The 24,751-nt window shown below is 32.1% G+C and overlaps 1 protein-coding gene and 1 long non-coding RNA gene across 2 annotated transcripts; one reads left to right on the top strand and one right to left on the bottom strand.

Annotated features, from left to right (window-relative positions):
* Positions 1 to 6,901: 6,901 nt before the first annotated feature.
* LOC129966613 (uncharacterized) lies at positions 6,902 to 10,122 on the bottom strand. Its single transcript, XR_008784279.1, has 4 exons — positions 9,895 to 10,122; positions 8,881 to 9,054; positions 8,272 to 8,782; positions 6,902 to 7,566 (listed from the first exon to the last, which is right to left on the bottom strand). It is a non-coding gene; the product is annotated as an uncharacterized LOC129966613 (long non-coding RNA).
* A 276-nt stretch (positions 10,123 to 10,398) lies between these two features.
* On the top strand, positions 10,399 to 13,485 carry LOC129966441 (uncharacterized). Its single transcript, XM_056080865.1, has 2 exons — positions 10,399 to 10,561; positions 12,743 to 13,485. Exons 1-2 carry the CDS (start codon positions 10,399 to 10,401, stop codon positions 13,483 to 13,485), a joined length of 906 nt encoding a protein of 301 aa, XP_055936840.1.
* The last annotated feature ends 11,266 nt before the right edge of the window (positions 13,486 to 24,751 follow it).

Raw genomic sequence — 24,751 nt, 5'->3', positions numbered from 1 at the left:
GCTCCGAACGCATAGGTCCGATGTCGACTCAGCCATTTATCCCTTCAATAAGTCGATAAACTGAGGTCCAAGCATGCTCGGGAGCTAAACATTGGGGGTTTCGCGTTAAGCGGCGTTCCTACGACCTGTCCGCCTGTAGACGAGGCACGCTAGCCCCCCTTGACCTTCGCTTGCCTTTTTCTGGGGTGCTTGGATGTTTGTCCAGTTTACCGATAATAAATGGTTGAATCGCTGAACGACCACTAAAGAATCACTGGACGTTTGAACACGGCTTTAGGCTGACAACCTAACCTGAACATATGCCTTGCACCCCAGGGCCCTCGGTCAAGATATGTACACTATAGGCCTTGGTCCACATGGGCTGTCGTGCCACCGAGTTTAGTATTTAGAGTATGTTTAAAAGAGATTAAAGCGATCTCGAACATTTCCATTTAATGGTAAATAAGGAATTCTAGAGGCAAGTAAATCTGCAAGGAAAATTTTGTAAAAACTCTTTAGCTACATATATATGTGTTATCTTTCTTTTTACTCTTTTTAATGTATTGTAATATGGGTGGAGACAATAAATATACTTCGTAAATCCCAGAAAGTTTATTAGGACAAGGATGGCCAGTTAATATGACACAGAATAACCACATAATACATATAAATAAGAATTGCTATTAATTAGGACACATATCATTACCCTACCAGAAAATATGGTTATCATTCTATGACAGGTAACCAACAGCTTTTATGCACAATTTCACAGACTCATTTTGGACATCTGATGCTACTACTAGGAGGGAGCATCTCTCTAATGACATCGTAATCGTTCTACTTGTTTGTTTATGTTCATTCAGATGTCTTTCAGTTTCCCTCTAACGGCTAGTTCTAACATATATATTATGTGAAATGGTGACTTTATGAATGTTCAAATAACATGTTAAATAACACAAATGTAAACATCAGTGAACATATAGCAACATTCTCCTGACTGTCAAATGCTTGCAGTTAATAGATGTAAAAGTGTTTGAATGAAGACAATTAGATCATTGTTGTTGACATGAGATTGAAAAAAAAAAAATGAAAATGAAATGTTGGATTTAAAATTTTTTAATTAGAGCGGAGAAAAATTCTTCAAGCTGAGTATTTTATGCATTTTAACAGGATATGGGGAATGTCATTGACTTCAGTTCAACATGCACAAAGGGTTGCAAGAAAATTGAATTTATGCAAAAAGTCTGATAATTTTACTCATTTCACGTGCGGTAAGTTTGCCCTGCACTTTGCTTTGAATCCATTTAAAATATAATATTCTTATACTCCATCTATATTTTTATTCTTCTAGATAACTTGAAAATCCCATTAAAATATTTCCCACAACTCTCCTCTCAATTTCCAATTTTCACTTTCCGCTTCTCCTTTTTATAAAATTTTTCCTTAGGCAATATTATATATATATCGCCATTTATTGTCACATCTATACAAAATGGAAGATGAAAGATCTCTTTTTTCAACCGTTATTTTTTCTAAGTTAGTCATCGTCATCTGGCAGCCTCATCATATGAATCATGAAATGATTATAGCAGTCGCCGCCTGGCCAAACAAACAATATTGCTGTCATAATGTCGTCATTTTATTGACATCATTATGAGTTTAAGGTTTTCTTTTCTGAATTTGTTCCCGAAATTTATAAAAAGGAAAAAATTGAAAGAAAGGAATTTAGTGGAGAAAAAAATGTAATAGCATTTCATTTTGATTCGAATGTTCTTTCTATGTATAAAAAAAAGAAATGAGTGCATAAAACGGAAAATTCCAATACATGTAAATGTTTTTTAAAAGTAGATGCAGAAGCAGAAAAAAATCTGACTATTCCAAACAGATTCCGATCTTTTTACAATAACAGGAAGAAATGAATCATAGCAAACTTTATATCAAAGATTTTCTCAGTTATAAAAATTTGGTAATAAGCAAATACATCAAGGTGGAAAAGTGTTCTAAAAGAAAAAAAAATTCACATTGAATGTTGTTTCAGTCATTAAACGCACGACTAAAAAAATTACGTAACAAAATTTTAAATAGTTACTCAATTCTTTTAGTCATAAATAGTAAAAAGTATTTGATACAAACTTAAAAAAAAGTTCCGACCAGTTTCCGAAGATTTGAATAACACCATTGTAAACTATTTCAATAGCCGACTCAAGAATGGTCATCCAATCAATGTATTCTATCCCTTCTCCTAGCATTCAAAGATTGGTCCAAAACCAAAGCTCCTTAAATCGACCGGTTTTGATCGCAGCAGAATATAATTTTTTTTTATATAAAATAAAGTAAAAAGATTCCTTCGATCAAGAGATTCTGACGAACAGCTGTATTTCAGACCTTCCCGGATTTAGAAAAACAGATTTTTTTTTTTTGCATTATATTTGTCTGTACGTCTGTCTGTAAAGACAATAACTCAAAAAACGCTTTGAGCTGAATGATAGAAATTTGGTATATGGACTTAAGATCAAATTTTGAACGAACGAGAGAAGGTCTGGAACTTAAACCGACAATCAGTTTTCTCGCTTTCTGTGACAAATCATTTTGTTAGAATTAAGATGATGTTGCACTGAAGAATTCGGTAAGAATTTAATAACCAATACGAACTTATTTTTTTGTAATTATAATGTCTTTATATAAAGTAAACTATTCTTCAGGAGTAAATAAATAAAAATGCAATTTATTTTTCCTTTATTTCAGATTTTAAATAATTATGTGTTAATGTGTTATAAAAATCAAATGTAAATTTCATTCATTGTATGCTATAAATGTTGGTTACTTTAAAAAAATAAATCGAGTAATAGATGCATTTTTTTTTACAATTCATTAAAACCTTTTATTAAAATCTGCCAGCTTTGATTTTGGATAATACTTAAATGATGTGTAATCCGATGCAGGATATATTAAATAAATGCCATTAGTTAATTCATTTCAATAAACACTTTTTTAATCTGCTCCTTTTGAAGTATTTTAGCTACATTGTAAAATACAAAAACTATAAAACTTTTAAGTATTGATGTGAGCGACCACTCTCACCCTAATTAGGGGTCATAAGATTGCTTATAAAATAAAGATTGGTGAAATGAAATCAGTGGTCAGGCTGGATGACCTCTCCATTTATTCTCCTTGTGATTTTAAACTAACCGCCTCAAGAGAGCAGATGGCTCTTTGGAGACATTTGTGATAATTTCAGATCAATCCTTCAGATGTAACTTCATGTCCATTCTTCCTCCAAATTGTCTGCTTTTGAAATCTCGTTAGTTTCACTGTTTTACTCAAGTCCGACAAATTGGCAATTAATTTACAATTATGACAAAGGTATTATTCCTTCAACGGCCATCGAAAGGGTCTGGGAAAGGGGGTGGAAATTTTACATCCCCCCTATAATTTCTGAATAAATCTTTCCATAAAATTTATCTTTATGTCGTCTTAAAATTTAAAAAGAAACCAACTCTCACAAGAATCATTTCAAAAAAGTCCTTTTTATAATTTTAGATTAGTATTAAAAATGAATAAACACAACTCATAGCAATCTTTTTTTCTTAAGCTCAAACATTTTGCTTTTAATTGCATCTATCATTTACGCACTTTCCCCGGTATTTTTATTTTAGCTTAAGAAATTTTTATTTTTCCTTTTGTTAATTTTTTCGTTTGATTTAAATTTGTTATGTTGTACATTTTATTACATATTTTAAAATCTGCCATTTCAAAGTTTTGCAATGCCTTCAAGTGCTGGAACCAATTTTATTTTAGTAAGTTTAATGTGCACAATTAACATACACTGCATCTTTATACTCTAAAGTATAATTATAGCGTAGATATATTTTGTAATTGCTGGAATTCTTTTTAATTACAATTATATTCAAGCGACTAATAATTACAATTAAACACTATTATTGCAGTCTTTCCCTTATCAAAGTCATTTCATTCATTCCACCTTTACAGTCGAATCTTTAGCGATCCATAAAGCCATCGATGTCTTCTCACTTAATGAAAAAGAATTGATGACAGGCAATTTCTTCGTCCTACAAGACTTAAGAAATTCATTTTTCAATTCATCGAGAATTATTCATAAAATGCTTTAAAAAATACTAAAAAGTAAAACTAATCCAAAAGATCGCATTGATTCGAACTCCAATGTATTCAATATTTCTTGGAATGAAGTGGAGGTAAAACCCAAGATTAATTTTTAATTTCTCGACAAGAACATCAAAATCGTGGCAACCATTCAAAAAGTCGTCAAGAGATTATCACCATTTCTAATGGAAAGCAAACAGATGTTAAGGCTGCCATAAAATTGTCACGATTTAATTTGGCGAGACACTGGCCTAAAGTAACTGTTTTTTCGACCATACATCAATCAAGTCATGGCACATTCTCTCAATAGCAGTTTCTTTTGAAATACTGGAACTGAAGATATTACCGCGCATTACTAGAAAATTTCGCTTCCACGTGTGTACCAAACTTATTAAAATAACAAGTGCCAAGAGATCCATGGGATATTTCTTCCATATCATCCTTTACTTTATGGGTTAAGAGTAAAAACTTGCTATAACATTAAGTACAAGGACCCAAGTGTCACTACTCTGGCCTTAATAAGTTTATGAGATTACAACCTTTACCGAAAACCTTGCAACTCCAAGGAACATTATATTCTCTTGATCAATTTGAAATGTTCTGTTCTTAAAATAAACTTATTAATTTGTAATCATTGTAGTTCCATATCATCTGTCAAATTTTTTTTAACAGATGATATAAAAACATAGCCTAAAGCCAGTTGAAAATTTACAGTTGCAATCACATCTGAAGTATTCAAAAGGTAGGTCCCTTAAATCAAAGTCTTATTCCTACGATTAAAGGCTTTCAATCAAAATCTTATTCCTACGATTAAAGGCTTTCAATCAAAATCTTATTCCTACGATTAAAGGCTTTCAATCAAAATCTTATTCCTACGATTAAAGGCTTTCAATCAAAATCTTATTCCTACGATTAAAGGCTTTCAATCAAAATCTTATTCCTACGATTAAAGGCTTTCAATCAAAATCTTATTCCTACGATTAAAGGCTTTCAATCAAAATCTTATTCCTACGATTAAAGGCTTTCAATCAAAATCTTATTCCTACGATTAAAGGCTTTCAATCAAAATCTTATTCCTACGATTAAAGGCTTTCAATCGAAATCTTATTCCTACGATTAAAGGCTTTCAATCGAAATCTTATTCCTACGATTAAAGGCTTTCGATCGAATCTTATTCCTACGATTAAAGGCTTTCGATCGAATCTTATTCCTACGATTAAAGGCTTTCGATCGAATCTTATTCCTACGATTAAAGGCTTTCGATCGAATCTTATTCCTACATGTCTAATTTTCCTATACGTTACCACTATTCCAAAGCAATTTAGGTATAAATTACTAAAATTCTACAAAATTTGTAAAATGCGTTTCTAGGCCTACTCCTAAAGTAACTATTTAAATTACTCCTCATTCTAATCAAGAAATACATAATCTTTCTCAAATGAATTGAACATACTTTTCTAATATTCTATGCATATAACGCGAATATCATTTCAGTGTAGAAATTGTTCTCTAGGAAGTTCAAAAATTCCATCAAATATTTGTAAACATAATTCGTAAAAATATAAAATACTCTATTAAATACAAAATGAATCTGAAATATACAAGCTTTTATTTTACAAATTAACCATACAGAAAAAATGAGATTTACAGGATGATTGCAACAATAAAATTTACACATGAATGCATTTAAGATAAAAATTCAGTACAAGTTTAAGATAGAAGTTCTAAACATTTTATTTAAAACACCTTACAAGGATTAAAAAAAAAAATTGGAGTATAATTCACTTAACACAAAATATATATTTAAGCTTAAAATGTTACTGATTAACATGAATCCTCAGAAAGAAAATCATTAACAATAATCGCAAAGAAAAAATGACTGATGCAGTAATTTCTGAAAGATGAATTAAAGACATTTTTAATCGAAATTTTAAATATATAATGCAATTCAGAGTAAGTGAATACTTAAATTTAATAATTTAAAACCTCAACAACCGACCTAACTTCCCTAATTACTGCAAGATTAAATTTAGAAGAAATCTGCATTTCATTATTTGTCATTCGTCACATCCATCCAACATTTGCTCAAAAGGAAAATGCGATATTTTATTCCTAAATATTTACTGCTATCTAATGAATAACTGCGAGCGCGTCCTATTTTTAGAGGCATATTGATCACCGTGGTGATCAGGCACGGTGAAGAAATGCTTTCGAGAGTCGATGGATATTTTGATTGGCTGGCCGGCCGAACCAAACAAAATATCCTTTGTCGCGGATATATACATTGACATATAATTAGAAGGCCAAAACGCAATTAAGATTAGAGTCAAGATTTTAAACTTGATATCGCTTTTATATAAAGTTTAGCATGACTGGTTTTTAAAAGTATTTGTAAATGGATGCAACGAATAGATAATTTAAAATTTAGAGATGAAAGTTTAGTTTTAGAAAATGCCATATATTTTAAAATTAAAAAATTTACATTTATTTGCTTTGTAATTTAAATTAACATAGATGCTGTATTTTCAAAATTCAACCTAAAGACAAATGTTTGACATTTAGGAAACTAAATACGAGAGTTAACAAGAATGCAAGGAAAATCCATTTTAAAACCATTGCATTCATAATCAACTATTCTCAAATTGGAATTTTATATTAAAATAATCATTCAATATATTAAGATGACAACACATGGCAAAGTTGAACAATAACTGTTGCAAATACATGATATTAAGTCAAACAATCTTCCCAGGAGGATAAACACATGTTTATCTGTAGTGTCACATTTTTAACACAAAGTATAGAAACGTTTCTCTCGTCAAGAGTCTCATTGATATACATTGACCAAATGTACATACACATGTTATACGTTGTACAAATTTTATGATTATGAAGGTTCTCTAAAATACCAAAACTTTTAATAAAATATTTAGCATCTTTAGACCAACTAATAGAAATTAAGTATGAGAAAAATCGAGACCAATAGTTCAAGTGCGACTGTCAAGATTCTTGTCACACGGAAACATTAGATATACTAGAATTATGTACTTTAAGAAATTGCTTTCTAAAAGTAGTGTTCTTCATATCAAAATAAAAATAAACGTTACCGATTTTGATTTCAAGGATGAAGTTCTTGTTTTTGCTTATTTCAAAAAATTCCCTAGAATTGCGTAAATTCAATGTTTCAATACTTAAAATGTAAGCAAACATTTCAAAGATGTATTGACCGTCGAAAATTATACATATCCTCATACATACTCCTGTTTCGTGCGAAGATTGTACTTGGGCTTTTTAGTTCTGAGGATCTTTCATACTTCAGACTTTGTATTAATCGCATGCATTACTAACTACCGGCTTGTTCTTTTGAATCTTCATAATCCTCTTGCAAAGATCTCGAATTCCAAGATAAGCTTGATGAAGATGTTTAGTGCCATGATCTCTTCAGTCAAAACATCGCATTAATATCTGAAAGATACAGGAATTAATACAGATTACATAAGAAAGCATCTGTCAAAGAACCAAGTGTATCAATGTATATTTGAAGAGCAATATTAAAGATTCAAGAGTCAGAAAATAGAAATTGCTATCGATTTCTTCATTGATGCAACTTAATACGAATCGCAAGAATTTATTAAAAGTTCCGTTTAAAAAAAAACGGAACTATTCGCAGTATTCAATAAATAATTTTAAATTTTATTTGATCTTTTTAAAGAGTCCTGAAATATGATATAATGCACGATATTTACACTACGAAGATCCTAAGTGGTGCAACAAGTAGTTTGATAACTGGGCCTAACGGAAAACTAATACGTAGAAATACAATACATTTCTCCACCACATTGTCGAAATACTATCTAGCCAATCGTTAAAATCGTGACGTTCCAAAAGGACGTCATGAAGAGCGAAGTAGGTTGCATTCAGTTTTCCTATTGTCCGGCTGTAAATGAAAATGTGGATTGTCATATTTAAAATGCAAGAAAATAATTTGGCAAATTCACCGAGATGCGTTTTTATTAATTGTGACTAACGAAGTGTTGTAAAAAGATTTTCACAACGCCATTAGTCTCAAATGTCAATAAATTGCCCTGACTGGGAAATTAAATTTTCTGAAGGCCGTACAGAAATAAAATGTGCTGTAAATATTAAACAATTAACTGGTATTAGTATTACCTGGAAAATTTTTAACTAATGTCTTATCAATTTCAAGCGATTTCTTGAAAAGTAGCATTTTCTTTGTGCCTATGACGACGTGCAGACAGCTGTCATAGGCTGGCTCCATTCTCAGTCGCCTGATTAGATTGCGGCCATTATGCTCAGAAAATGGTCTCAGAATACCAAGTTCTTCAATTCGGAGGATTCTTATGTTGAGATATAGCTGAACATGTTGCATTTCTTTCAATAAATATTTCCAGGCAATGATGGTTTGCCTCTCTTTGCAGGCTGCAGGAAATTTTCTAGAAGAACAAAGAGTGATTTGAAAATGACGTCATGTAGGTACTTGAAAATAATTACAGAACATTTATATTAAAATAATCCAACATCTTGGGGAAGTATTTCCGAGGTTCCAACATAACCGATTCCAAGTTATGCTGAACAGAGAAAGCAGTTTTTCTACTGTTGTCAAGTGTTATTGCTTTATCCAGGAAATTGTATCAATGCAACTTTTCCAACCAATGAATACCTAATAAAATAAAAATCATGCTTTTTAAATTATTCAGTTCATAAAAGTATAGAAGTGCGATAAGATACTCAATAATTGTCAAAATTCTTGCAACTTACCGATGTTGATTAGGTGGAATGTTAAAGATACATACACCGATTGCCACCCTCGTTCAAACGCGCATGGAGCCGAATAAGCAATCGTTTGCATACAGGGCATGACGCTGTGCCATTGTTCCAGTAAATAGCATCTACACAATGGGATTCTTTAGTAGAACCTTCAGGTGTTGCGACCTGTAACGAAGTATACGAGAGCATCCAATTTCTTAAATGAGCTAAAACAAATGTAACTATCAGAAGCTTTGTAGTGTAAGTAAAACAGTTTAATGTGAAGATAACTAAGCTCCTATTCTTATTCCCGAAATTTCTTGAATTCACATTTAATGTTTCTGTTCATTTGTAGACGACGCAACAATTTAATGCAATGGACTTTTCTATTCCGATACATTTCTAAATCAAGTTTAAAGCATTCATCACTTGGACGTCACATGAAAAATTTCAGAGTGCTTTACTTAGAAATGCAAAAGAATATGTTCATGTCTTAAACTCAAAATTTTCCCAAATCATTTCATACGTCCAGAAAAACTTCATTTCGGGATATTAATTTATTTTATATGCTTCACGCTACTATCATAATTCAATTACATTTCTAACATATTTGACCCTAGTGTAGCTTTTGGCGAGTTTTTTCGTTTTTCGAATACAATTCAAAATTGTTTTCACATTAAAATTGAATATTCATTACCATTCAAACTTCCACTTTTGAGTTGTGATTTGGCAAATCCTATGTTATATTGAATAAACCTATTTATGAATTCGGGAACTAAAAAAATCAGGCAAGTTCGACTACTTATTTAAAAGGGAACTGTACGTATTTCAATCAATATCCAGCCACTTTATTTCAATTTTCTTGATTGTAGTATTAAAATGTTTGAAAAAATTGCTATAAGTAACCTTCATAAAACACAATCAACTGTTCTTCAAATGAAGGATTGAAAAATACAAATTTTTAAGTGAAATATTTGATTCGTCCTGAAAATTTTCCAGGAATCTTACAGGGATAAGAAAAATTACCTGTATATGTTTGTGTTCTCTACAGATGATAAAACGGGCATATCTCATCCGGACACGGCTGTCAAAGGCTGGCTCCAATCTCAGGTGGCCGATTACATCGGCACCCATGTATAAAGAAATTGATCTCATATCACCATGTGCTTCAATTCGGCGGATAGTCATGTTGATATGTATTCGATAGTGTATGTTTTTCAATAAATGTTTCCTGGAAATTATGATTCGTCTCTCCTTGCAGCTTACGGGAAGTTTCCTTTCTAAAATAACAAATAGAGTGAGTTGAGAATGCCACTTTTTGGTAGTTTAAATATTAAATTTAAGTTTTAATGCTGATGACAGACGATAAGCTTTTATCCAGGAAATAGCATCAGTGTAAATTGCCCAACCTGTGAATACTTAACGAAATGAAAAGGATATATTCTAAGCAATTTGGTTACATAATAATCAAATTAAAATATGACAATTATCAAAATTCTTTCAACTTACCGATATCGCTTCGGTACTATCATGAGAAAAACATTCATGGCTGTTCAGTTACCTATAACGCTGGAATTTGTATCTGAAGCTGAAAAGTCAATCACTGTAGCAAAAAAGGAATGGCGCTGTGGTATTGTTCTAGTAAACAGTTCCAAAAACTATAGACAGTTTGCTGCTCCAATAGTAACTCCAGGTATTGCGCTTCTAACGATTCATATGACGCTAAATTTTCTTCAAATGAGTTAAAACAAATGAAACCAGCAGAAACTTTCTGGAATTAAAGAAGTTTAAAGTGAAAGCACCAAAAACATATATTCAGTTCTTTCTGTTCATTAGTAGACAGTGCAAGAAGCAATCTTCCTCTCTGCTGATGCATTATATTACAATTTGCAGAATATATAATCCAAATTTCTCGTAATCCTACATACTTCCGGAACTTTCACCATTTAAAGCCTGCTTGTATGGAATATGCAGACGTAACGAATATTTTCCCCATACTCAGACAGCATACCAAAAGCGCAGATTTCAATGCAATTTGAAAGCGTTTAAGTTATTTAAAAACGTCTAAAGAAAACAATCTGCAAAATAAAAATTTACAAATTAAGTCTCTTTACAATAAGAATTGAATTCCCTTGCAGTTAAAATTCTATCAAGTGTGGTTTCTATCAAATAAATTATGATAAATTTTAGGAAATTTGAATTTTATTAGGTTTAAAAACCAAATTCAAAAATTAATTTTATTTTTCACCCTACCAAAACATGCTTCTATTTTTGAGACAGAATTTAATTATCAGTACCTCTCGGATAATTAAAACCTTTTCCTGTCCATTATGAACAAATTTGCTTCCAATTATACTATTGGAGTCTAAAAATAACACGAATTCTTCAAACACTGTACTCTTTTCATAAGGCCTTTATTTCTTTTATACTTCATGAAAATCAAAAATATCTTACTTCAGGGATAATTTTTCTGGAAAGCTTGATACAAAAGAATTGAATTGAGTTGAGTTTTTTTTAAACTCGTTTCGATTGCATTTATTCAGAAGCATTTAAAATTCGTTCGCATTCAACATATGTAATTATCTAAACTTCAATTGAAACTTATTTTGAAAATTTGAAGCTATGTGGTTTTAATTTCTTAAAATGTAGAAGTTCAGGTAATTTCAGCTTTTTTTATTTTGAAAGAATTTTGTGTATTGCTTTTCAAACTAATTTGTTCATCCATTGTTGATTGACACGCTAAGCCGAATCAAACTGATCATTTTTTTTTTTAAGGAATGTAGTTGCTCTGTCAACAAGATTAATCTTTGCATTAGAGGCCTATGTATACAATTCTAATACTGTGGAAGGATTAAAGAACTTAGGAACATTTCGAAAAGAAAGTCGCCTAATTTATTCATCTGGGAAATAGGATCATTGCAATTCTAGACGTTGCGAATTTCAAGGAAAAATTCAAATAGTTAAAAAGTGCATTTTATGGGAGTTTTGAAATAAGTTTCGTTTGTCCATAATAATTTCCAAACATTTTTCAATATCAAAATAAATAGTAAATGAAGACAATTCGAAGAAATTAGAAATTGATGGCCTCTAGTTATTGTATGGAATTAAATTTTTTCCTCGAACGAATTGATATTTTTACGCAAGTCCATCAAAGAAGACTAAGTCAAAGAACTTTTGCCAGAGATCAGTCAAAGATTATACTAAATTAAGTTGAGTCTCTTTTCATTATACTTTATCACTAACGCGATGAGTGCCGATACTTTATACTATAAATGATCTTAATTTTTCATTACAATAATTATGAATCGAGTTTGTTGGCTAGAACAGGAACGCTAATTATACGGGATCCTTTAAAATACAATCACAAACAATTTAAAATTTCAATTGTTTAATCGATTTTTTGCTTAATCTTACAATTTGAAATTATCCCAAAGCAGAGAGTAAACTTACCATAATTATTCTATTATGTATCCACTAGAAAAAACAACCATTACTGTTTAGTTTACAGGTATAAAATGGGAAAGTACTTTGGAATTATCAACAAAAATTCTTAAACATTTAATACTGTTTTTCTCTGAACTGCCTACACATTCATTTCTTTACCTTTCAAGTCAGTGTTTCAAAAATCCTTCGCACCCCCATAATATTTACTAATTTCAAATCATTCCTCCAGAGGATAAATTTTATCAACTAAAGAATAAAAATTTGAGGATTCTCATTCAACATACAAATGATGCAATTGAGTTTGACTAATATTTCGGACCTTTTGTTGTATGTGAGCAAGGAATTTATACCTAAAGCCTAAATAAGACACACACACAAACACAGAATTTTTACATTTAGAAATTCTCATTTCCCCAACACAAATCCACAGCCGTCGCACTCATTACCCACACCTCCCCAAAAACCACAAATCCACAACCCTCGTACTCATTACCCACACCTCCCCAAAAAACCACCACAAATCCACAACCCTCGTACTCATTACTCACACCTCCCCAAAAAACCACCACAAATCCACAACCCTCGTACTCATTACCCACACCTCCCCAAAAAACCACCACAAATCCACAACCCTCGTACTCATTACCCACACCTCCCCAAAAAACCACCACAAATCCACAACCCTCGCACTCATTACCCACACCTCCCCAAAAAACCACCACAAATCCACAACCCTCGCACTCATTACCCACACCTCCCGAAAAACCACCACAAATCCACAACCCTCGCACTCATTACCCACACCTCCCGAAAAACCACCACAAATCCACAACCCTCGCACTCATTACCCACACCTCCAAAAAAACCACCACAAATCCACAACCCTCGCACTCATCCACGCTGCTGACACCAGCACCTTTCAGCAGTATTGGCATTCATTTCCCTCGTCGTAAACGTCAAACCTCAAGTCCGCAGTACTCGCATTCATTACCCACGCCTCAAATGCCACACATCCTGGATTCTCAACGTTACATGCATTATCGAATAACTCAACCATATGAAGATGCACTTTTCTTTCCAATAGTCGCACACCGTTTCCTCACCTCATTCTACTCTGGTATTACTCCATCCATTGCTTCTCCACACATAACTGCTAATACCAACTTCCCTTAACTGACTCTATACATAAAACTCATGAGAGCATAATACACCAAAGAGCGCTCATAGTAGCCTGCAATAGTTTATGCAGTTTTTACATTTGCATAAAGCACTTCGACTTGATAGAATGTATCGCAATTCCCCTCCACATAAAATTATTTTGCGTTCAAATTGACATGCGAAAATTGGATTTAGAAATTTCTGATCGCTTGTTCTGGAAAGGATAAAAACACGTTCAATCAAAGGAGAATAACGAGAAAGAACACAAGACCTACAATTACATAATTTAAAGTTAATGCTGCATAAAAACTATTTCCTACATTATGTATAATTTTTACCAAATAACAGTTTAAAAATTCAACTTTATTTCAAGTTCGTTGCCAAAATGGTCAAGGACTGAGAACTGATCACGCCTGTAACACCTTTGCAATTTGATTACTACTAAAATATATTACTAATAAAAGCCGAGTTAAGTACTCGAGTATCGAAGATTGCAGATAATTTTATTTCTCTAATTTTACAAATTTCATACGAGGTTCACGTCTATGGTTTAAAACAGCGCGGTATAGAAAAAAAATTTCCTTCACATTTCTATCATTTGCTGCTTTATAGAAGATTGGAATCGGATATTAGATGAAATTACCAGATAAAATACATTTTTCTAAATATAAACTATCAAAATTGTGAAATTCTACTTTATTATAAAGCAATTGATTTCAGATTAGAGACTACACATTCTTCGATTAAAACACGGCGTGAGATTATTTTATGTAATAGTTGTTCCGGAACTCATGATTTATATCAAGGTCAATTTCAATTAATAAAAATAGATATTACTTATTAAATAGTACCAAGGGAAGTACTCAAACCATGTATACATATGTATATAAAATGGCAATAATGTAGATTTATCTGATTAATTCAAACAAAATACACGACGTTAATGTAAATAGGAGGCTGAAAGACTTTTTACACGGAGTTACAATACAAATAAAAAGCGACTGAAGTTTTTTTTTTTTAATAAAACAAGATTATGCCTCTAAAGAAAATTTAAAACCATAACTAATTATTTCAACCAGACAGAATTTGTTCGAGTACCAGCGGCAATTTCAATATGCCCAATGGATTCCAACTATAAATTGGCGAGGGGCACTAATGCAATTAAGAACGAAGTAATTCCATTTAACATCCTATAAAATAGAAAATTGGTGAGAATACTAAATATTATGTTCTCAAAAATTCGCTTATAGTGGCAATGGAAAATCTAATTCATTTTGAAATAAAATTGCGATTTATTCTCAATTTCCCTAATCTCGAAAAATCAAGTTAAATTTATCTATTAATTCTTTTACATTTCTTACCGTTCAAAAATACGAAATTATTGAACATCAATTTCCGAAATGTTCCAAAGCATGTAACGCGTAATTTTCTGATTACATAAAGTGATTAATTCCTTAATTCATATAACAAGAATTTAGTTATCTTCGAGGTTTAGATTGAGGTGCAATTCCTACAGTCATCTTTTAATAAAGAAACTGAAACTACTCTGAAAATTCGTTATTTCTGAAAACTAACCGGAGATTCGCCATATCCTAATTCGCAATCCCATATTTGATGACAGATTGCAATCTAACCTCTTACGTTAAAATAAACATAATTCAACAAAGTTAGGATTAGGGTAGAAGTTCCAAAGACTAAATAATTTGGATGAAGCATTCGAAATACAGATAACTAAGGCAAGGTATAATAGAAATTAAATCGTTTTAAACGAGATTAGAATCCACATTTAGAGAATGAATACGCCCCGAAAATATCAGAAATTGTCAATTATTTCGATTAACGAACCAAAAAATAGGGAATAGTTTTTAAATGAGAAACATTTTAGAAAATTCATTTTATTTGAAAGAAAATTACATCAGAAATTTAACTGCAGGGGAATTCACTTGGGATCACCAATTCCTTATGTTTTTATTATTCTCTTCCGATATTATTCACTCGGTTGCTATTCATAAGATATTTTTAACTATTTAAAATCTAATACAAAGCATCTGAACTTCTGGTTTACTGAATGAGGAGAGAAAAAATACCCACAATCTTCGAATATTCCACAGAAGTTGCCTCTAAATAACTAGGATGCCGAAATTATGCAGCCATACCTCGATCGTCCAATGCGACTGAGTAGGAGATCCGAAAGAAGACGTTTTCTATCACCCATAAATGACGGTACGATTTGGATGGTATTCCTTTCTTAAGAAAGCTTGAAATGAGTCTACGATTTTTTCATTTGAGAACTTGGGAGAATGTCATATGGCGACGACGGTTTCAACGTGCATATCCAATCACAGGAGGGCAGATTGGCCTAAAGTTAGTGATTACTTGCATTTTGTTTTCTAGATTATCTTCTGTGAAAGGACGATCTGAAAAAAGGATTGTGGTTCAATATTTACGGAATAAAAATTGGCATTAGTAACAGTGAATATATTTGTAAATGGATGCAACGAATAGATAATATTTTATATTTACAGAGATTAAATTTTAATTTTAGAAATTACCATAAATTTTAAAATTAAAATTTACATTTAATTAACTTATTTTTAATTTATATTAACAGCATAAATGCTATATTTTCAAAATTCAACCTAAAGACAATGTTTGACATTCAGGAAACTAAATACTAGAGTTAACAAGAATGCAAGGAAAATCCATTTTAAAACCATTGCATTCATAATCAACTATTCTCAAATCGGAATTTTATATTAAAATATAATTAAATATCTTAAAATGACAACACATGGCAAAGTTGAGCAATAACTGTTGAAAATACATTATATTCTTTCCAACAATCTTCCCAGGAGGATAAGCACATGTTTATCTGTAGTGTCTCGTTTTTCTCACAAAGTATAGAAACGTTTTTCCCATCAGGAGTATTGATATACATTAACCAAATGTACATACACATGTTATACGTTAAACAAAGTTTATTATAAAGGTTCTCTAAAATACCTAAATTCTTTTTAAAAATTAGCATCTTTAAACCAACCTATAGAAATTAAGTATGAAAAACGAGACCAATAATTCAAGTGCGACTCAAGATTCTTGTCACACGGAAACATTAGATGTACTAGAATTACACACTTTTGGAAATTGCTCTGTCAAAGTACTGTTGTTCATATAAAAATGAAAACAAATGTAACCGGTATAAATCATTTCATTGATGAAGTTGTTTTTGTTTACTTAAGAAAAAAATTGCTGGAATTGCGTAAATCCAATGCTGTCCTTAAAATGTAAGCATTGTAATTTAACATTTTAAAGATGTAAAAATCGTCGAAAATTATACATATCTGCATACATACTCTTATTTGTTGCCCAGATTGTTCTTATGATTTTTAGTTCTAAGGTTCTTTCATACTTCGAACTTCGTATTAATCGCATGCTTTACAAACTACCGGCTTGTTTTGAATCTTCATAATTCTCTTGCAAAGACCTCGAATTCCAAGATAAGCTTGATGAAGATGTTTAGTGCCATGATCTCTTCAGTCAAAACATCGCATTAATATCTGAAAAATATAGGAATTGACACAGATTACATAAGAAAACATTTGTCAAGAAAGTAAGTTTATCCATGTATATTTGAGGAGCAATATTCAAGATTCAAGAGTCGGAATATAGAAATTGCTTTCGATCTCATCATTAATGCAACTGAAGTCCACACAGCTCAATTTTTTTTTAAACGGAACTATTCGTAGTATTTAATAAAATAATTTTAAAATTTTATTTGATCCTTTTAAAGAGTCCTGAAATATCACGATTTAATGCACGCTATTTACACTATGAAGGTCCTAAATGGTGCAACAATTAGTTTGATAACTGGGCCTAACGGAAAACTAATACGTAGAAATACAAAACATTTCTCCACCACATTGTCGAAATACTATCTAGCCAATCGTTAAAATCGTGACGTTCCAAAAGGACGTCATGAAGAGCGAAGTAGGTTGCATTCAGTTTTCCTATTGTCCGGCTGTAAATGAAAATGTGGATTGTCCTATTTAAAATGCAAGAAAATAATTTGGCAAATTCACCGAGATGCGTTTTTATTAATTGTGACTAACGAAGTGTTGTAAAAAGATTTTCACAACGCCATTAGTCTCAAATGTCAATAAATTGCCCTGACTCGGAAATTAAATTCTTTGAAGGCCGTAGAGAAATAAAACGTGCTGTAAATATTAAACAATTATCTGGTATTAGTATTACCTGGAAAATTCTTAACCAATGTCCTATCAATTTCAAGACATTTCTTGAAAAGTAGCATTTTCATAATGCCGATGACGAAGCGCTGACAACTGTCGTATGCTGGCTTCATTCTCAGTCGCCTGATTAGATTGCGGCCACTATGCACAGAAGCTTACCTCAGAAAACCAAGTTCTCCGATTTGGAGGATTATGTTGAGGTGTAGCTGAACAAGTTGCATTTCTTTCGATAAACGTTTCCGGGTAATTATGGTTTATCTCGCTTTGCAGGCTGCAGGAAATTTATTTTCTAGAAGAACAAAAAAGTGATTTGAAAATGACCTCATTTAGGTAGATGAAAATAATTACGGAACATTAATATTTAAATACTACAAAGACAACTTGGGGAGTATGTCCGAGTATCCAGCGTAATTGATGCCCATTTATGCCGAACAGAGAAAGCAGTTTTGCTACTGTTGACTGATGTTATTACTTTATCCAGGAACTGGCATCAATGTAACTTTTCCAACCAATGAATACCCAATAAAATAAAAATCATGCTTTTTAAACTATTCAGTTCATAAAAGTATAGAAATGTGATAAGATACACGATAATTATCAAAATCCTTGTTGCTAATCTTCATGGTCTGACTTAGTCAGACCAAATCCAAAAAAACCGTTGACAAGAAGAAAGTCAAAACGAGGAAGGGAGGAGAATAAATTGCTCTCCAATGAAATCCTAATCAGTCCACAATATGTTCAGCAGAGGCCTGATGATGGCAGCATTTCAGACAAAGAGGGTAAAATGTTTCACCCTGAGAAAAGAGAAGAATTTTAAGGTGGCCACTGGCAAGGCGCGACAGGCAAAATCAGTTACAAAATCCTTGTAACTTGCCGATGTTGATTAGGCGGAATTTTAAGAATATATTCACCGATTGCTACTATCGTTCTAATGTGCATGGAGATGAAAAAGCAATCGTTTACAGAAAGGGCATGACGCTGTGCCATTGTTCCAGTAAATAGCATCTACACATTGGGATTCTTTAGTAGAAACTTCAGGTGTTGCGACCTGTAATGATGTATACGATAGCATCCAATTTCTTAAATGAGCAAAAACAAATGAAGCTATCAGAAACTTTGTGGTGTAAGTAAAACAGTTGAAAGTGAAGATAAACAAGCTCCTACTCTTATCCACGAAACTTTTCGAATACACATTTAAAGTTTCTGTTCATTTGTAGACGAAGCAAGAATTTAATGCAAAGGGCTCTTCTATTGCGAAATGCTACTAAATCAAGTTTAAGGCACTCTCGCTACTTAGAGGTCACTTGAAGAATTTCAGAGAATGCTTTACTTAGAAATGTAAAAGTACGAGTCTAACACATCAACATAAAATTTTCCCAAATCATTTCATACGTCCAGAAAAACTTCATTTCGGGATATTAATTTATTTTATATGCTTCACGCTACTATCATAATTCAATTACATTTCTAACACATTTGACATATTAGTGTAGCTTTTGGCGAGTTTTCTTTTTTCGAAAGCAATTTAAAATTGTTTTCATTGAATATGCATCACCATTCAAACTCCCACTTTCGAGCTGTGATATGGCAAATCCTTTGTTATATTGAATAAACCTATTTATGGATTCGGGAATTAAAAATTCAGGCAAGTTCGACTACATTGTTAAAAAGGAACTATGTTTTTCACTCAATATCCAGCCATTTTATTTCAATTTTCTTGGTTGTAGTATTAAAATGTTTGAAAAAATTGCTATAAGTAACCTTCATAAAACACAATCAACGGTACTACAAATGAAGGATTGAAAAATTCGAATTTTTAATTGAAATATTTGATTCGTCCTGAAAGTTTTCCCAGGAATCTTACAGAGATAAGAAAAATTACCTGTAAATATTTCTTGTGTTGAACGGCATTCTCCATAGCAATCCGGACATGGCTGTAAAAGGCTGGCTCCAATCTCAGGTGGCCGATTACATCGGCACCCATGTATAAAGAAATTGATCTCATATCACCATGTGCTTCAATTCGGCGGATTGTGATGTTGATATGTATCCGATAGTGTATGTCTTTCAATAAATATTTCCTGGAAATTATGATTCGTCTCTCCTTGCAGCTTACGGGAAGTTTCCTTTCTAAAATAACAAATAGAGTGAGGTGAGAATGCCACATTTTGGTAGTTTAAATATTAACATTCAGAATCTTACTTGGCCTTCAATTTTTTTGCTTCAATGTCATCTTGGGAAATATTTCACTGCATCCAACATAATTGACGATTGGTTATTCGAAACTAAGAAAGTAGTTTTAATATTTATGATAGGCTACAAGCTTTTATCCAGGAAATAGCCTCAGTGTAAATTGCCGAACCTGTGAATACCTAACGAAATGAAAAGGATATATTCTAAGCAATTCAATTACTTAATAATCACATTAAAATATGACAATTATCAAAAATCTTTCAACTTACCGATATCGCCTCAGTACTATCATGAGAAAAACATTCATGGCCGTTCAGCTATTGATAACGCTGGAATTTGTATCTGAAGCCTAAAATGCAATCTGTGTAGCAGAAAAAGGAATGCCGTGGGCCCATTTCTAGTAAACAATTCCAAAAACTATATACAGTTTGCTTTGCCAATAAAAACTCTAGGAATTTCATTTCTAATGATTCATGTGACGCTAAATTCTCTTTAAATGAGTGAAAACAAATGAAGCCAGCAGAAACTTTCTGGAAGCAAGAAAGTTTAAAGTGAAAGTAACAAAACCTTGTCGTATTCAGTTCTTTCTGTTCATTAGTAGACAGTGCAAGAAGCAATCTTCCTCTCTGCTGATGCATTATATTACAATTTGCAGAATATATAATCCAAATTTCTCGTAATCCTACATACTTCCGGAACTTTCACCATTTAAAGGCTTCTTGTTTGGAATATTCAGATATAACGAGTATTTTTCCCCATAATCATACAGCATACTAAAGCTCAAATTTCAAGGCAGTTTGAAAGCGTTTAAGTTATTTAAAAACGTCTAAAGAAAACGATCTGCAAAATAAAATTTTACAAATTAAGTCACTTTACAATAAGAATTGAATTCCCTTGCAGTTAAAAATCTCTCAAGTGTGGTTTCTATCAAAAGAATTATGGTGAATTTTAAGAAATTTAAATTTCAGTTGGTTTAAAAAAAATTCAAAAAAAAATTTCTCATTCTTATAAAATTTGCTAATATTTTTGAGACGGGATATAACTATCAGTACCTCTGAGATAATTAAAACATTTTACCGTTCATTATGAAAAAATTTGCTTCCAAATATACTACTTAAGACAAAGAAAAAACACGAATTCTTCAAATACTCTACCCTTTTCAAAACAGCTTTTCATTTCATGTATATCAAGAATAGCTTACTTAGGGGATAATTTATCTGAAAAGCTTGATTGATGCAAAACAACAACAAAAAATTTTTTTAATAGTTTTCTAACTTTTTCCGATTGCATTTATTCAGAAGCATTTAAAATTCGGTCGCATTCAACATATGTAATTATCTAAACTTCAGTTTGAACTCGTATTGAAAATTTTAAACTATGGGGTTTCAATTTTGAGAAATGTAGAAGTTCAGGTAATTTGAGCTATTTTATTTCGAAAGAATTTTATGCATTGCTTTTCAAACTAATTTGTTCGCTCCATTGTTGATTGATACGCTTAGCCGAATCAAACTAAACATTTTTAAGGAATATCAGTTGGCCTGTCAGCATTAGGGGCTTATGTATACAACTCCAGTACAATGAAAGTAAAAGATTAAAAGAATGAAATGCTTCGGAACATTTCGAAAAGAAAGGTGCCTAACTTCTGCAATGATTCAATTCCATGATGCATTTCTAGACGATAAAAATTTCAAGGAAAAATTTAATTACTTAAAAATATGTCTATTTTATGGGAGTTTTGAAATGTGTCATTAGTTCTTAATAATCATTTCCAAGAATTTTTCTATGTTAAATAGGAATAAGTGAAGGCAATTCGAAGAAATTAATTTTGATTAGCTCTAATTATTTTATGAAATTAAATTTTTTCCTCTTACGAATTAATGTTTTATTTACGCAAGTCCATCAAAGAAAACTAATTCGAAGAACTGTTATCAGAGATCAGTCAAAGATTGTACTAAATCATGAGTCGAATCTATTTTTTTCCATTATACTTTAACACTAAAGCGATGTGTGCCGATACTTTATACTAAAAGAGATCTTAATTTTTCATTACAATAATTACGAATCTAATTTATTGGCTACAATAGGATGACTAATTATACGGGAGTCTTTAAAATACAATCGCAAACAGAATTTTTTAAAATTTCAATTGTTTAATCTATTATTTGCTCAATCTTGCAATTTGAAATTATCCCAAAGCAGAGATTAAACTTGGCATAATTATTCCATTATGCACTAGAAAAAACATCCATTACAGTTTAATTTATAGGTATCAAATAGGAAAGTACTTTGGAATTGTCAACAAACATTCGTAAACGTTTAATCCTGTTCATCTTTGAACTGCATACACATTCATTTCTTCACCTTTCAAAAATCCGCACCCCCGTAAATATCTCCCTACTTATTTCAAATCCTTCCGCTCGAGGATAAGTTTCTCTCATCAACTAAAGAATAAACATTTGAGGATTCTCATACAACATACAAGTAATGCAATTGATTTTTCACCAATACTTCAAGCCTTTTGTTATATGTAAACAAGGAATTTATACCTACATCCTAAATAAGAGAGAGAACATTTTTACATTTAGAAATTCTCATTTCCACAACACAAGGCCACAGTCCTCGCAGACATTACCCACGCCGCCAAAACAACCTCCACAAGGCCACAGTCCTCGCACTCATTACCCACGCCGCCAAAACAACCTCCACAAGGCCACAGTCCTCGCACTCATTACCCACGCCGCCAAAACAACCTCCACAAGGCCACAGTCCTCGCACTCATTACCCACGCCGCCAAAACAACCTCCACAAGGCCACAGTCCTCGCACTCATTACCCACGCCGCCAAAACAACCTCCACAAGGCCACAGTCCTCGCACTCATTACCCACGCCGCCAAAACAACCTCCACAAGGCCACAGTCCTCACACTCATTACCCACGCCGCCAAAACAACCTCCACAAGGCCACAGTCCTCGCACTCATTACCCACGCCGCCAAAACAACCTCCACAAGGCCACAGTCCTCGCACTCATTACCCACGCCGCCAAAACAACCTCCACAAGGCCACAGTCCTCGCACTCATTACCCACGCCGCCAAAACAACCTCCACAAGGCCACAGTCCTCGCACTCATTACCCACGCCACCAGTAAGACAAATCCTGGATTCTCTGCATTACATGCAATATTAAGTAAATCAATCGTATGAAGATTCACATTTCTTTCCAATAGTTACACACCGTTTCCGTACCTCATTCTACTATGGTTTTACTCCATGCAACAACTGCCAATACCATTCCTATTGATTTTACTCCATACATAGTACTCCTGAAAGCATAATACACGACAGAGCGTTCATAGTAGCCTTCTCTAGTTTAAGCAGTTTTTACGTTTGCATAAAGCACTTCGACTTGGTAGAATGTATCACAATTCCCTTTTCCATATACACCAATTATTTGGCGTTCAAATTGGCATGAGAAAATTGGATTTAGAAATTTATGACACCTTATCCTAGATTGGATAAAAAACACGTTGAATCAAAGCAGAATGAGAAAGAACACAAGACCTAAGATTACGTAATTTAAAGTTAATTCTGTATAAAAAGTATTTCCTACGTTATGTGCAAATTTTACCAATTATCAATTTAAAAATTCAACTTTATTTCAAGTTCGTTGCCAAAACTGGCAAGAACTGAGAACTGATCACTTGAAGTCATGCCTTTATCCCCTTTGCAATTTGATTACCATTAAAATATAATACTAATAAAAGTTTAGTTAAATGCTGCTTTTATCGAATAAAGTACCGATAATTTAATTTCTTTGTAAAGTTACGAATTTGATATGTGTGGTTCACGTCTATGGCTTAAGACAGCGTGTTGTAGGAAAAATTTTCCTTCACATTTCTTTAATTTTATAAGAGCCGCTTTATAAGAGATTTGAAACAGATTATTCTAGTGTTTTATTCTTCTGATATTAAATGAAATTACTAGATCAAATACATTTTTCTAAATATCAACTATCAAAATTACGAAATTCTATTTTAATATAAAGCAATTTATTTCAGATTAAAGACGTAACACTCGTAGATTAAAACGCGGCCCGAGATTCTATGTAACAGTTGTTGCGAAACTCATGATTTATATCAAGGTGAATTTTAATTAATAAAAATGGATATTACTAACTAAATAGTACTAAGTGGAGTACTCAAACCATGTATACAGATGCAAATAAAATGACAATAATGTAGATTTATCTGATTAATTCAAACAAAATACACGACGTTAATGTAAATAGGAGGCTGAAAGACTGGTTACACGGAGTTACAAAACAAATAAAAAGCAACTGAAGTTTTTTTTAATAAAACATGATTATGCCTCTAAAGAAAATTTAAAACCATAACTAATTATTTCAACCAGACAGAATTTGTTCGAGTATCAGCGGCAATTTCAATATGCCCAATTGATTCCAACTATAAATTGGCGAGAGGCACTAATGCAAATAAGAACGAAGTAATTCCATTTAACATCCTATAAAATAGAAAATTGGTGAGAATACTAAATATTATGTTCTCAAAAATTCGCTTATAGTGGCAATGGAAAATCTAATTCATTTTGAAATAAAATTGCGATTTATTCTCAATTTCCCTAATCTCGAAAAATCAAGTTAAATTTATCTATTAATTCTTTTACATTTCTTACCATTCAAGAATACGAAATGTTTTGAACATCAATTTCCAAAATGTTCCAAAGCATGTAACGCGTAATTTTCTGATTATATAAAGTGATTAATTCCTTAATTCATATAACAAGAATTTAGTAGTCTTCGATGTTTAGACCCATGTCAAATTTC

Source organism: Argiope bruennichi, chromosome 4 (assembly GCF_947563725.1).
Source record: "Argiope bruennichi chromosome 4, qqArgBrue1.1, whole genome shotgun sequence".
Classification (NCBI taxonomy): domain Eukaryota; kingdom Metazoa; phylum Arthropoda; class Arachnida; order Araneae; family Araneidae; genus Argiope; species Argiope bruennichi.
The sequence above is the reverse complement of the archived record's forward strand: the minus strand, read 5'-3'. Positions and strand labels throughout refer to the sequence as shown.